We start from the raw sequence: 14,565 nt of genomic DNA, 5'->3' as shown, positions 1-14,565 counted from the left end.
GCCATCAGGGAAATGCAACTCAAAACCACAATGAGATTCCCCTTCACACCCATGGGATGGCTAGACTTAAAAGGCCTGACAATAACAAGTGTTAGCTAAGACGTGGAGAAACTAGAACCCTCATACCCTGCTGGTGGGAATGTAAAATGGTGCAGCCACTTTGGAAAACAGTCTGGCAGTTCCTCAAATGGTTAAACATAGTCACCATGTGCCCCAGCAATTCTATTCCTAGGTACACAGCAAGAGAGATGAAACACATGTCCACTCAGAAACTTGTACACAAATGTTCACAGCATTATCCATAACAGCAAACAAACAAAATACAGCCCAAATGTCCATCAACCAGTGAATGGGTAAACAAAATGTAGTGTTATCCATACAACAGAGTATTCATCCAAAGAAAGCCATGACGTTCTGACACAAGCTACAAAGCGAATGAATCTTAAAAACGCGCTAAGTGAAAGGAGCCAGACACAAAAGGTCCCATAATGTGTTTCCATTTGTATGAAATGTCCAGAAAAGGCAATTCTGCAGACAGGAAGCAGGCTAGTGGTTGCCAGAGGCTGGAGGCAGGGGGAGCCTAGGGGAAATGGGCATGGAGTACTTCCTTTTGGGGTAATGAAAATGTTGTATAACTCTGTGAATATACTGAAAATCCTCTGACCTTTACATGTTAAATACATAACTTATGGTATGTGAGCTTCATCTTAATAAAGCGGGGTGTGTTTTTTAAGGGGTGTGTTTTTTAAGGGGTGTGGTTTCAATGGGACCTTGTGTCCCTATGGGCTGGCCACCTGAATCAAAGCAAGACCTCGTGCTCTTTCCTAAGTCAGGACAGATCGCAAGTCGCCTACTCCTTCTAGGCAAGATCAATTCCTGCACGCATTTGAAAAGGTATCTGCCTACAGCCCTGCACCTTCCTGGCTTCCATCTGCCCTAGCAAGTGGGTCCCTCGGGAGCCACACCCGGAGCCTGTGGAAGACGGGCAGGGAGGGGTTTACCTCGTCGGGGCTGGACGCCTGGTACACACGGCACGAGTCTTCATACTGCTTCTCGGCCTCGGCCTGGTCGGTCACGCCGTTGGACTCGTACACGGGAGTCACATTGTGGCAGAGAGCGATGGCCTTCACGGCTTCGTGCACGCGGCTGCTCATGGTCCGCCGGACTTTGGTGGTGATCGTGGGGCCCTTCTGAGCAGGCGGGTCCTGGGACTGCTACAAGGGGGGGAAATGAACAAAGAAGATGACTAGGGGCACAGAAGGGTCTCGAAAGTGTGGAAGAACAGCCACGCGGAGCTTTGCTTTCCCTACTACGGGTCTAACGTCGTAACTCTAAGGGATATCTATGGTGACACTGCAATAAATGGCATGTGATTTTCGGGGATCCAATCATTTATGCTTGGCAAAAAAAAAACAACCATGCAAAATAAATAGAAAAAAATATTACAAGTTAGTGAATGTGGGTGATTCTACCTGCTCACAGGTGAATCTGTGTTCCTTTGGGTGGTGTCAGGGGGCCTCCAACAGAGTGAGGGTCCCACCATGTTGCAAGTGATGCTGGTACTTTAGACCAGGGTTTCTCAACCTTTTCACTGCTGACATTTGGGGCAAACATTCTCCATGGTGGGGACAATCCTGCGCCTTGTAGGGTGTTTAGCCGCCTCTCCGGCTTTACCTCCTAGATTCCAGAAGCACCTCTCTCCCCTCGTGGTATTGACAGATGTTGCCAAATGTCCCAGGGACACCAAACCCAGTCCTGGTTTAGAACCACTGTTTAAAATGTACACTCTTTGGTTTCAAAAAATGAGATGACAACTCTGGTGCTCTATGACCATCAGTAACAAAGTACCTTGGGGCAGGGCCAGGGACAGTAACAGAAGGAATGAAACTTGCCTAGATGAACATACTGCAAAAATGGTACCTAACACTGCACTTAAGGTAGCTTTTTCAAGGATAATTTTTTAAAACATGTTTTAAAGAGTAATTTCATTCATGCTCAATTTTTGCTTTCTAAGCTGACTTCAGACAGTGGCCATGTCTAAGCAGCTGGTCCATTGCTGACAGCCTCACCACCCCTCGTTCATACCTTTCAACACGCGGCTGAGCCTCCTGAGTGGGCTAAGTCTTAGGGAAAATGGTTCCAACCAACATGATCAAAAGAGCATTGAAGGTTAACAAATCTGAGCTCCATTATTGGATGGGCTGGGAAAAGCTGTGTGGCCTCGGGCAAGTCACATCTGTTCTCTGGGCCTGTTTCCTGAAAATGAGAGGAGTGGGCTAGAAGGGTGGGATTCAACCCATGCTCCACACCCAAGCAGCCCATTCCTATTTATGTTACACATCGGGTGCCATGAAGGCCTTCCTTTGAAAAAGGGGCTCTATTGCTTTGAAATATAATTTAAAAAATTAAGACCACCAAAAATGATGACTTGTTAACAGTTTATGGCTCAATGTTCAATAAAACTCAGATGCCCTCCCAAGGCCCATGGGGCCCATCTGAGCAGCCCTTGCCCATCTCTGCAACCTCACTTCAGAACATCTTCCTAATTCACTCTGCTCCAGACACGCTGACCTTTTCTGTTCTTTGAACACTGCTGCTTCCTGCCACAGGGCCTTTGCACTTGCTGTGCCCTCTGCCTAGAACTCCATTTCCCAGATCTCTGCAGGGCTGGCTCACTCTACTCATCAAGTTCTAAATTCAAATGTTGCTTCCTCAAAGGCGGCTTCTCTTTGCCTCCTAATTCATATTACCCCACTTGCCCTCCCCACTAGAAGTCACTTTTCCTGTGGGTTATTGTCCTCACTGTCTACACTTGGCTTGTTGACCTGATGATTCTCCTGTTAGACCATGAGAACAGAGAGCTTGTCTGCTGCATCCCTAGGATCTAAAGGAGATATTTGCTGAACAAATAAACAATTTATTATTCTTAAGGTGATGGTGGGGGTCCTGATTTCACATGAATTTTTTTCCATCTCCAAGAAATAAATAAATATCAAATGAACCAACATCAGTTCCAGATTTTAAATCACAGTTTTGGACAAAGGACCTGCAGTAGTCTTCCTGCCTCCACAGCTGAGTCCTGGGAGCTAGAGATGTTGTGGGCATACTGGATGCTACATTCCACTAAAATCATATTTTACCCAACAGAGGAGAAGCGATCCAATCTTTGAGAATGAATCGCATTTTATACCCATGAACACATGGTTGCCCAAAATAGAGAACAGATGGGTTTCAAGAAACAAGAAAATGACTTTCGTTTAATTTTTTAATACTATTTTTAGCAGTGGCATTAGAGTCCTCAGGTAATTAGACAATTACTAAATTATTCTTGTCATGCAGGCACACACCGCTCTGGCTTCCTGCTCTGTTAACCTCTGGTGTCAAGAGGACACGAGTTTCACTTCCAGGCCAAAGGGCACTGCATGGTAACAATAATTAGAGTAATGAATCAGAACTACGGTTTAAATGAATCACTATTTGCCAAGCGCTTTTGATTATAGAGACTTTAACTCCAGCATTAAAATGAGGACCTAAGATTTACAAAAAGGTTCTCTCTAGGAGAGACTAAGTCAAGAACGCTCTTTCCTAAGTCCTGTAACAAATGTTCTAGGCATGGACGCGTCTTCATTGTTGCCCACCTTCCTCAGCACCTGGACCAAATTATGATTTAACACGAGGGGCCATAACAAGACCTTTGACAAAGTAATTGCTTTGGCTGGAAAGTTTTAGTAACAGTAGGCTTGAAGGAAAGGCCGCGTGAAGGGACCCTTCACAAACCTTTGGATTCTATAAGCAGTCTGACTTCATGTCTACAGAAGTCAAATACTCCCACTAACATTTCCAATGTGGGATAACAGAGACAGCCCAGATTTTTGCAAGGATCTCACTTTCAGGTCAGGGAACCACCTGACAAGAAGTCAGAAGATAAAGGTGGCTGGCCCCAACCAACAGGCAACTGGTTTAACGTCTTCATGTTCATTTCTCTTTTAAATTAACACGCATCCCCTTTCCTGCTAAGGTGCTTCAGGGAGGAGGGGTAGTAACCACTGACTCTGAAATTCTGTTAATTTTCAAGTAAAAGGCCCATTCGCACACCAAATGGTAATCCACGTGTATGGTTAAGGCCCTGGCAATTACAGGGGCTCTGCCAGCGTTAGTATTAGGCCCCGTCTTCAAACATCCTCACATTCGCCATATGGAAGAGTTTCACATTGTACAGTGTTTATCTGCAGCCTCCTCCCCATAGGCCCTTTAACCTACACACATTTCTTCTTATTTAAAAAATACCAGGGGAAAATCAAAACAGATGTGGCATCCACAGAGGCAGGTTACAAGTCCTTGTGCCCTGGGGGAAAACCACTGGTCCGCCTAAGGAGGAGAGAGGTCAACGCAGCTCCCCACGAGGTCAGGAGTTAAGAGAGGAACCAAGACCTCCACAGACAAAGGCCCGTGACTGGGGCCCTTGGGTGGGGTATCTCGTACCCATCTAATGCTTCTGAGTCATTCCACAGCAGCCCAGCCAACCAATGGGACATGGAGAATCAATGAAAATAGGCCCTGCTTCTCATGAATGATCCACGGCCCGGGCATTTCCCAGGGAGAACTCGTTTGTACAACAGGAAAAATTAATACAAAAATTAAATACTGAGTCGCCATGAATATCAATTTTCTTTCCAAATGCGATTAACACTTCACTACCACTTAATGGACCTTCATAATATTAATGGACAGTATGGATGGATTGCACTTGGAGAGGAGGAATTCCTGTTTCCATAGTTCCAATTCACTCCCCAAGTAAAGCTCAAGCTGGCAACTCATTAACCTCAAAGGGGCACCCCACGGAGACAGGCCCAGGGCTGCTACTTCCAAGTGAATCAACTGAGTTACAGGCTAAGTGGCTGAATAAATACAACAGGCACTATTGAACGGCAGACATCTTAGAGCTGACAAAGATGACAACTTTCAACTCCTTGATATTGAACCCCAGATAACAGGCATTCCCAACTTGAGTGATTTTGATTTTCCCACCATCTTTCAATATCTGGAGATTTTTTTTAAAATATATCTTTACTGATTTCAGAGAGAGGAAAGGAGAGGGAGAGAGAGAGAGAAACATCAATGATGAGAGAGTCACTGATCGAGCCTACAACCCGGGCATGTGCCTTGACCGGAATCGAACCCCAATTGCCTGGATCCTAGGTCGACACTCAACCGCTGAGCCATGTCCAGCCGGGCTGGAGATATTTTGGGTTGTCACCACTGGGGGAGGGGAGGGGATGAATGTGTGCTACAGACCCTAGAAGGCAAGGATGCTGCTAAAATCCCAGAATGCACAGGACGGCCCTCACAACAAAGACTTAGCCAGCCCAGTATGTCACTGCTGAGACTGGAAACCACGGTAATAAGCCATCGACACTACAAAGCCAGGCCAGGAAGTGGGGGAGGCCTAACTGTACAGGTTGGATCCTGTCTTTTTAAAATTTCAGTACTGTGTTCATCATGGGTTTTTGCATGAATTTTGAGTTTTTAAAATGTTGCATTCTACTATGATTTATCTTGATTACTGCAATTTTGGGAAGTCATCCCATTACATTTGGCTCTCAAGGTGCATAATTAGCTCTGTACCTGTTATAAAACCATTAAAAATGATCAGAATCATTGACAGGAGTGAAAAAAGGAACTTGGATAGTGTATTCTAACAGTGCTTCTTAACCGGAAATGCTTCTCAAAATAACCAGTAAATATTTTAAGAATTTTAAGAACTAGAGATGCTTGGGACTCCTACACCTAAAGAATGCGAGAGAGTCCAGGCATATATATATATATGTACATATATACATATTTTTTAACGTTACACAAAAGTCTTAAGTTCAACTCTAGTTAAAAATAATTACAAAAATACAATGCCTTCTTGTTGTAAAGAAAAAAAGAAACACACACACATACACACACACGCACAGAAGCAAAGCATCCATCTCTCCAGACACACAAAGGCAGAGAAATAGTTTGGCATTTTAAACACCCAGGTGTTAACACTGGTTTTATCTGAATGACGTTAATACAGGTGATTTCAATGTTTTTGTTTGTACTTACCTATTGTATTTATTTACTTTCCAACAACAACAAAATGCAAGGGCAAACCTCAGGTAGGTGTTCTCAAACTGTTATCCTTTGGAACCACCTGGTTCACCCATTGAAACTGGGTCTAGAGATTCTGACCATGCCATGTGATCCGACCCAGGAGTTCCAAATACCGTACTTTACAAAGCACTGTTATAAATTCCTAGTAATAAACTCTAAAGGTCAGGTGAATGATATCATGGGCTCGAGGGAATCTTTCTGGGGTGGTGGGTGTATTCTAAGATTGAATTGTGATGATGGTTCCATAACTCAGTAATTTACTAAAAAGTCACCGAATTGTACATTTCACATAGCTGAATTTTATGGTATGTAAATTATACCTCAATAAAAGCTGCGGGGGGGAGGGGGAACCACAAGAAAGCCTTCACACCTCTCATCACAAAAGTATTCATATGTTTACTGCAGGACTTTTAGATGTCAGAGAAGGAAGCACACGCACCTTGGGGGAGGGAGAGGGGGAGCACTGTAATTTTGAGCTCACACCAACCTCGAGATGACCCAACCCTGTAACTTGTAGCTATTTTAAACCCAAGGCCAGGATATGGGCAAATCAATTTATGAGCTTCCACTGGGGAAAAGTTAGGAGTTAAAGTTCATGGTCATAAATGTCGTTTTCTGACTTTTAACACTTTATAGAGAATGTTATCTGTGCTAAACCAAAAATGGACCATAAAAGCTGAGCTACACAAATATCCCGAGAAGGAATGGCTTCTGCAAATACCATGAGCTCTTAAAAATACCACCAAAATGGGCAAGGGTGTGCCTCCCACCGGGGGGAACACACCTCGACCGCAAGACTGTCTGATAGTCATTGGCAGGCCCTCGCGGCTGAGGGCCCAGGGGTGTCCCGCCGGCGCCAATAAGCAAGACATTCCACACAGTGAACCCTCAGGATGGAGGTCTCAGTCCCCCAGAGGGAGTTGGACAGTAGAGGTGAATCATTCAGCGTTATGAACTATATCTCAATGGATGAATTCACAAGCATAAAGAACTGTTTGGGTATCGAAAGAGAAAGCGTTACCTGGGTGTAAATGCTGAAGATGTGGCTCTGGACTTCATCCATGGAGTCCAGGCCGTAGGCTACGGTGCCCAGATGGAGCCGCTTGAAAACCATCTCATTCTGGGTCAGGGTTCCTGAAACACAGACAAATGAGTCACTGTACCGACACCCTGGAGCTTTCGTTAGCATCAGCAGGAACGACAGCTAATTATTTCTTGAGAGTTTACTACAGTACACACTGGTTTTAGCACTGCCCCTGCTTTTGCTGTGCTGTTTTCTGGGCCTGGAATCCAATTCTTTTTCTTTTAAAAATGGCACCCTAGGCTTCCAGGGGCAAATTAACACCCTCATTTCCTGGGGTGGTCCAGAGGGAGTGTCCATCAGGGTGCCTGACTCATTCCATCGGCTAAGAGGGTGGCACACGACATACACGAGTCCAATCAGATTCTATCTTGGGGGGAACCTGAACCTCAAGCACACAGAGACGTGGACTGAAGATGAGTCCCGTCGAGTCACCCCAGTGACAGAACCCTGCAGAGACCATCCAGGGGTCCTGACGCTGACATATCCAGCACTTTCCTGGTTCCTCTCTTTCCTAAAACCCAGTTTTTCTCTCATTTGCTGAGCCGCTCCGGATCTCTGCATCGATTCCCCTTTATCCTGTGGACACTAACTGGTAGAGATGAAGCAGAAACGCACATCTCCCCACTCCCCGGTCCTTGCTCTCAACCACTATGATATTAAACTGCGGAGCAGTAATCTGGGGTGTGGGTATGAGGTCAGGACGCGAAGCCAGACTGCGTGGGTTCGAAGCCTGCTTCTGCCACTATGTGCTTCTGATAAGCCAGTTAACGTGGGTTTCATTTCACCTGTGAGAATACAAAGTTAGGATGACAAATAACTAAGTAACTACGTACAAATACCCCAGCTCAGTGCTCTGTTGCTATTAATCATATCATCATCACCAAATAATCAATCTCCATCAAAAGCTAAAGGAGATAAAAGAGCAGCGCAAATATCTCTATTAGCTCCAGAAGGAGGACCCCGCACCTTCTCTCACTTGAATCGGGGGGTGACAGGAAGCTCACCTGTCTTGTCTGTGAGTAGGTACGAGATCCTCCCCAGCTGCTCGGGAATCGTGCTGGAGCGAACCACAGTCCCCGGGATTTTCGAATCCCTTCGAATCACCCAGCTGTACACGATCTTGCCCATGTCCAGGTTCACACGCAAACTGGCAGGAAACCAGAGCAAACAGGTTAACAGAATATACACAAGGCTCCCTGTGTCTCTCTCGTAAACAGCAAGGACTCTAAAGACACATCATTTGTGCCACAGCATCTGGAGCCTCCCTACAGAAGCCACTGCTGGGCTGAACTCCCAGATGCAACACGGCTCATCCCCGCTATCAACCAGCACGAAAGCTCATCATAACCAAGGTCGCTTCACATACCGAAAGGGCAGCTGTTTCAGTCTGACTTTTTTTTTAATTACTGGTCTTCTGAGCTAATCTATTTTTTGATACTATACTCATTTTTTTAATTGTGGTAAAATATACACAACATAAGTTTACCATTTAAACCATTTTAAGGGGACAGTTTGGTGGCATTGAGCACATTCACACTGTTGTGCAGGTGCCACCACCATCCACATCCACAACTTTCCCATCTCCCCAAACTGAAATTTCATACCCATTAAACAAGAATTCCCCCTGGAAACCACGATTCTACTTTCTGTTTCTAGGAACTTAACTATTTCTAGGTACCTCACGTAAGTGGAATCATACAGTATTTTTCCTTTGGTGACCAGGTTACTTCGCTCAGCCTGTCTTCAGGGTTCATCTATGTTGCAGCCTGTATCAGAATTTCCTTCCTTTTTAAGGCTGAATAATATTCCATTATATGTATTCTACTCAATTTTAAGTATTCTTTTATAGCAAAAAAATAAAAAGAAATCCTCTAATTCATTCATAATCCTTTAAACTAGTCAAACTGCTTACTGTTTTACTGGCTAGCCCTGGGCCATGTGAAGATTCAATTCACTCACTTTTTTTTTTTCTTTTTTTAATATATCTTTATTGATTTCAGAGAGAAAGGAGAGGGAGAGAGAGAGATAGAAACATCAATGATGAGAGAGCCATTGATCGAGCCCACAACCCGGGCATGTGCCCTGACCGGGAATCGAACCCTGATCGCCTGAATCCTAGGTTGACGCTCAACCGCTGAGCCACGCCCAGCCGGACTCAATTCACTCACTTTCAATCACGTTGTAGACAGAATTTTAAAGACTACAATTTTACTTAACATTACATCACAAACATTTTTTTTTAAATATATCTTTATTGATTTTAGAGAGAAGAAAAGTGAGGGAAGGAGAGGGAGAGAGAGAAACACCAATGATGAGAGAGTCATTGATCGGCTGCTTCCTGTACCCCCCTGCTGGGGATCGAGCCTGCAACCCGGGCGTGTGCCCTGACCGGGAATGGAACAGCGATCTCCTGGATCCTAGGTTGATGCTCAACTGCTGAGCCACGCCCAGCCAGGCACCACAAACACTTTTTTGCTAGAAATAAGGTAGGCTTATTTATTCTTTGAAACCATATCCAGAGCACGTTGGCTAGGGGTTCAATTCCCCTGTACTGGTCATGCAGCTGTACCAAAACCACCATCTCTACCCTCAGAAAAAGACAAATTCTAGCTGGAATGACATAAATATACAAAAGAAAATGTAATATATCAAGTGTAAAACAGAGATGATAAGCACTAAAAGTTTCAGGGGAAAAGATATGGCTTATTTTAATAATTATTTACTGATTGCCCTGGCCGGGTAGCTCAGTCGGTTAGTTGTCCAGATATGCCAAGGTTGCAGGTTCAATCCCCAGTCAGGGCACATACAAGTACCAACGAGTGAATGCAAATAACTGGAGCAACAAATCAGTTTTTCTCTCTCTTCCTTTCTCTCTCTCTAAAATCAATCAATCAATAAATTATTATTATTATTATTTACTGATCATTTACTATGGAAAAAAGTTGAAACAATTACCCAATAATATGGGACAAAATAAACTGTTAAACCTAGAATATATGTTAGGGCCGTTCTAAAAAATGATGGGGTACAAGCATATTTGATGTGGAAAGTTATTTGTGACACACTGCTGTTAAAAAGGGGGGGCAGGCCTAGAGAGTGCCGCTCAGTGGTTGAGCATAGATCCAGGAACCAAGAGGTCACAGTTCGATCCCCTAGTAGGGAACTTGCAGGAAGCAGCCTATCGATATTTTTCTCTCATCAATGTTTTTCTCTATCCCTCTCCCTTCCTCTCTCTCTAAAATTCAATAAAAACATAATTTAAAAAGGGGGAAAGATTTTATGTAGAGCAGAATCTCTTTTCTAAAATAGAAAGCAGTCTAGAAAAAGATGCATCCCAAAATATTAACAGCAATTATCACTTAGTTGGGAGCTTAGAAGTGATTTTTATTTTAATCTTTTGCTACTGTGAATCTTTGTTTTTTTCCTACTATGATAATCTAAAACCATTTATTCAGCCTCCTAATAAAGCAAGCAAACAACTGGCATGTGCCATCCAGCTTCCACTGCTAATCAATCGCAATATTATCTCCTGTTGAGCCCAGACTCAGGCTCAGAATCCCTCTCAACACAGCACTCCCACAGCCACTACCAACCTCCTGGAGCTGGCAGATGAGGCGCACTCCAATGGGCATCCCTATCGTAGACTGGGCAAGGCAAGATCTTTTGAACAGTCATTAGAGAAAGACTGGCTCATGGAGGCATGTGCCCTTCCAATGCTGCAGCCACAAAGCGTGGCTCACACCCCTGACCCTGGCTGTTCTTGGTCATCACTCGGCAGAAGGTCCAGCCAGTAAAGAGAAGAAACTGTCACGGCACCCAAACGCAAGCTGGTTCTCTGCTTACCTGATGGGAATGATGTTGGAAAACAAGAGGAGGAAGCGGATGATCTGTAGGTACCAACGACCAGCAAAGTGCTGAAGGGCCACCATGACCAATGACACCACCACCAGAGCGCCAAAGAGGATCTTCGTGAGGCAGTTCACTTCCAGGTCAAACAGGCCAATCTAGGGGACAAGGCACAAAGGGGAGCTTGAGATTAGCTGGTGCAAACCCACAACCCACGTGGAGGACGGTCCTTCATCCAGGAACACCTCCACCCAGGTGAGACAGTGGGACCCTCCATCCTCATAGCTTTGGTTGAGAACACTGGGCACCCTGGGCTGGAATCTATACAGACATGTAAGAGACCTCAAAGAATTCTGCTTTCAGGTTTTTTAATGACTTAAGAAAACTCAGAAACACATATGCAGGTTACTATGCGCTCAGTGGGGCTATGCGTTGCATTGTCTCTGCCACCCTACCCAGTGACCTGCAGAATAACTCAGTCCTACACTTCTAGCATCGCCCATGCACTAAGTCAGATGTGCCTGAAAGTTCGGGGGACACACCTCTGGTGGCACCTGATTTTCAGGTGCTGCATTGATTAACATTATTATTATTTTAATAATTACATAATTATTTCAGTGTGTATTTTTTTTCAATGTAACTAGCACAGCAAACCCGTAACTTCACAGAAATATAGCCTAATATAAGGCAAAAACATCAAATAAATGGAATTTATAGTTGTGATGGTGGGGTGAAAATGACTGGAGTTTGGGAAACATAGCATTGTTCATGGACTTGACAAAGGAAATTATTCTGCAATATTCTGAGTTAGAAATTAAAGGAGGGGTGGGACTTGGGAGAAGGGTCATGGTGTGAAATGAGCAATAACAGAGCCACTAGGCAGACAGCAGGTGTGAACCCGGGCCTGCCCCTTGCTCAACACACACTCGGGCAGAACATGGCAGGTTCAAGGCCACGTCCCCTGATGAGGTGAGGCCCAGGAAACAATGTGCTCACCAGCTGGCGTAAGGATGAGACAAGATGCAAATGGACACAGCATAACAACGGTTTGCTTTAACTTAAAAGCTTTCAAAATGTGATGTATTCAAGAATGGGAATAAAATGTTCTGGCCAAAAAAAAATTTTTTAACTTTAAAAAATTAAATTAAATTTTAAAAAATAGAATTTTTAAATTTTATGTACTTGTGTATATATATATATATATATATATGTGAATACCTACTTACATATTATATGTGTTACACATGGGTGTACATCTATACATGTATATACGAAAAGACAGTAGGTTTGTATAAATGAAATAATACCGGTAGGTGTTCCAGTTTTTAAATCTAGCTCCTCACCCCCAACGCCAATCATCCAAGCACATCAGGTGGATGGTGTGACAAGGAGACAGTCCCGAGACCGTGTACCCACCTTACTCCGAGGGTTTGAGGTGTTCATGACACTCCGGAGTTCTCTGCCCGTGTAAAGAACAACGCCCACAACAGTTCCTAAAACGAGACAAACACCATGCAAAGAAATGTCAGTGTGGACAGGGAGACGTACAAACGGAAGGGCCTGAGCCACTCGCGAGGGAGGACAGACACCTTCTAAATCCCACACCCACACCAGAGAACGTCCTCGAGCTCACGTCGGGGCCGGCCCCCGACCGATGGCCACACCGGCCAGTACAGAAGCTGCTGGCTACGTGCGGCAATTTACATTTAAATTCAATTGCAGTGAAGTCGGATACAGTTCCCACTTCCACTGGCCACGTTTCAAGTGTCCAAGAGCCACGGGGGCTAGTTAATGCCCAGAACACTCCTACCTTCATACACGCTTACGGAAACTTAGGGACACACCCATCTTCTTCGGGCACGTTCTTGCCGCTGAGTGGATTCTGTTCAGATTCTGTGCCTCACTGGCATGTGTGTGGGGACCCTGTGCAGGTGACAATCCTTTCCTGCAGACTCCCACCCCACCCCTGGCACAACAATGAAAGTCATCAATCCTTCTGAAACGCTTTAGAGGAGAAATATAAGTAGCCGGCCAACGCTAGAAATGATCCTCTACCTAGTGATCAAAGAAACGCAAAGCCAGCCACTCCTATCTCCATCACAGTGACAAAAACCCCAAAGACTGGTGTCCAGTGCCAGCCAGGAGGTGGCAAAAAGGACCCTGTCACACGTGCTGTTGGCTGGAGCGTAAACTGGGACAACCTATTTGGGGGGGGGGGGGAACTGGCAACGTCTATCAAAAATTGACCTGTTTCCCTTTTCAACGTGCGCCAAGAAAATGCCCAACGCAGTGAGGAAGACAGACAGTCAAGGAGGGAAGCAAGAAAGGCGGCAGCCAGGAGCGCCGGTGCTGTGACGGAAACAAGCCGGGGAAGAGGCAGGACAGGAGGCCCAGAGGGAGGCGGCGGAGGAGGGGGCTGCAGCCGGTGCCGGGTGTCAGAGAAGCTGTCTCTGCTTGAGAGCATCTGAGCTGAAACTTGAACATGAGGAGGGGCCTTTCCTGCCAAGTTCTCGGGGAGGACCCCAGGAATACAAACAATCCGGTGTCTGCTGGGAACAGCAAACACCTAACCTTCTCTCCTCTGAATAGCACTGGTGCAGAAAGACACAAAAACTCCGAGACTCAAGCACGGTCTTGGGAAAAGAGCAGACCCCAGATGAAGTGCTGGGCCCATGTTTCCTGGACAAAGAGCCCGGGAGGAGGCACGGAAGTCCCTCCAGTTTAATGCACACAGTGCTCCGTCAAGGCGGTTCCCTTGCAGGGAGGCTGCCAGCAGATGGCAGGCCGGGGAGCTCGCTGGCCGCTCCCAGGCAGATGGCAGGCTCCGGTGCACACGGGCCCTGTCGCCCCAGCAGATGGCAGGGCAGTGGGAGCCGAGCCATGGCTGAGCTCACTCGTTCCACTCCTGGTCTCAATGTCCAAGTCCAGGGTTCAAGAGGTTTCACAGGAAATTCACAGAACTCTCTCGGGTTTCCTTCCACCTCTTTTGTAACCTGTGAATAAAAAGGGCTCCAGAAGGGAGGGTCCCCCGCTGGCACCAGCCAACCTCAATGCTTTGACCGATGTTGAAAATGGTCTTCCCTCCAACATCTCCCGGTGCGCAAGACCAAAACTGTCACCATGAGGTCCAAGACCAGCCTCACCATCCAGAGTGTGCACACACACACGCCCGCAGGGGTGCCCTGGTTTGGTCTGCACGGCGCTTTAAAAGTGTTGAATTTGCTGGCAACTTTTAAAGACAGGAGCTTTCATTTAAACAATTGAGATTTCTGGCTTCTCCCGGAAAACTGGAAGATCTAGTGACACTGGGTCCATGTACCTCATGTGACTCCAGCCTCTCCAGCCCAGACCTCGGACCCCCACCTCCTACGCTGTCCCCTCTGTCCCTCTCTTCCTCTGCAGCCTGCAGACCATGGAACCCTCTCTGTCCTGCCAGCCCCCAGCAGGCCCCCAGCCGCTTTCTCCAAGGAGCCAGGCTGTCGTGGTCAGCATTT

The 14,565-nt window shown here is 45.8% G+C and overlaps 1 protein-coding gene across 2 annotated transcripts in view; it reads right to left on the bottom strand.

The window, feature by feature from the left end:
- Window positions 1–14,565, bottom strand: part of ATP9A (ATPase phospholipid transporting 9A (putative)) — a 117,444-nt gene that overhangs the window by 43,604 nt on the left and 59,275 nt on the right. For both annotated transcript variants that reach the window (XM_081149654.1, XM_081149655.1), the window contains exons 10-14: window positions 12,488–12,564; window positions 11,069–11,229; window positions 8,230–8,372; window positions 7,163–7,275; window positions 1,002–1,214 (exon numbers count right to left, since the gene is read on the bottom strand). In XM_081149654.1, coding sequence (XP_081005780.1) covers window positions 1,002–1,214; window positions 7,163–7,275; window positions 8,230–8,372; window positions 11,069–11,229; window positions 12,488–12,564 — 707 coding nt within the window. The remainder of the gene's footprint in view (window positions 1–1,001; window positions 1,215–7,162; window positions 7,276–8,229; window positions 8,373–11,068; window positions 11,230–12,487; window positions 12,565–14,565) is intronic.

The sequence above is a fragment of the Miniopterus schreibersii genome (assembly GCF_964146895.1).
Source record: "Miniopterus schreibersii genome assembly, chromosome: 10".
Taxonomy (NCBI): domain Eukaryota; kingdom Metazoa; phylum Chordata; class Mammalia; order Chiroptera; family Miniopteridae; genus Miniopterus; species Miniopterus schreibersii.
The sequence above is the reverse complement of the archived record's forward strand: the minus strand, read 5'-3'. Positions and strand labels throughout refer to the sequence as shown.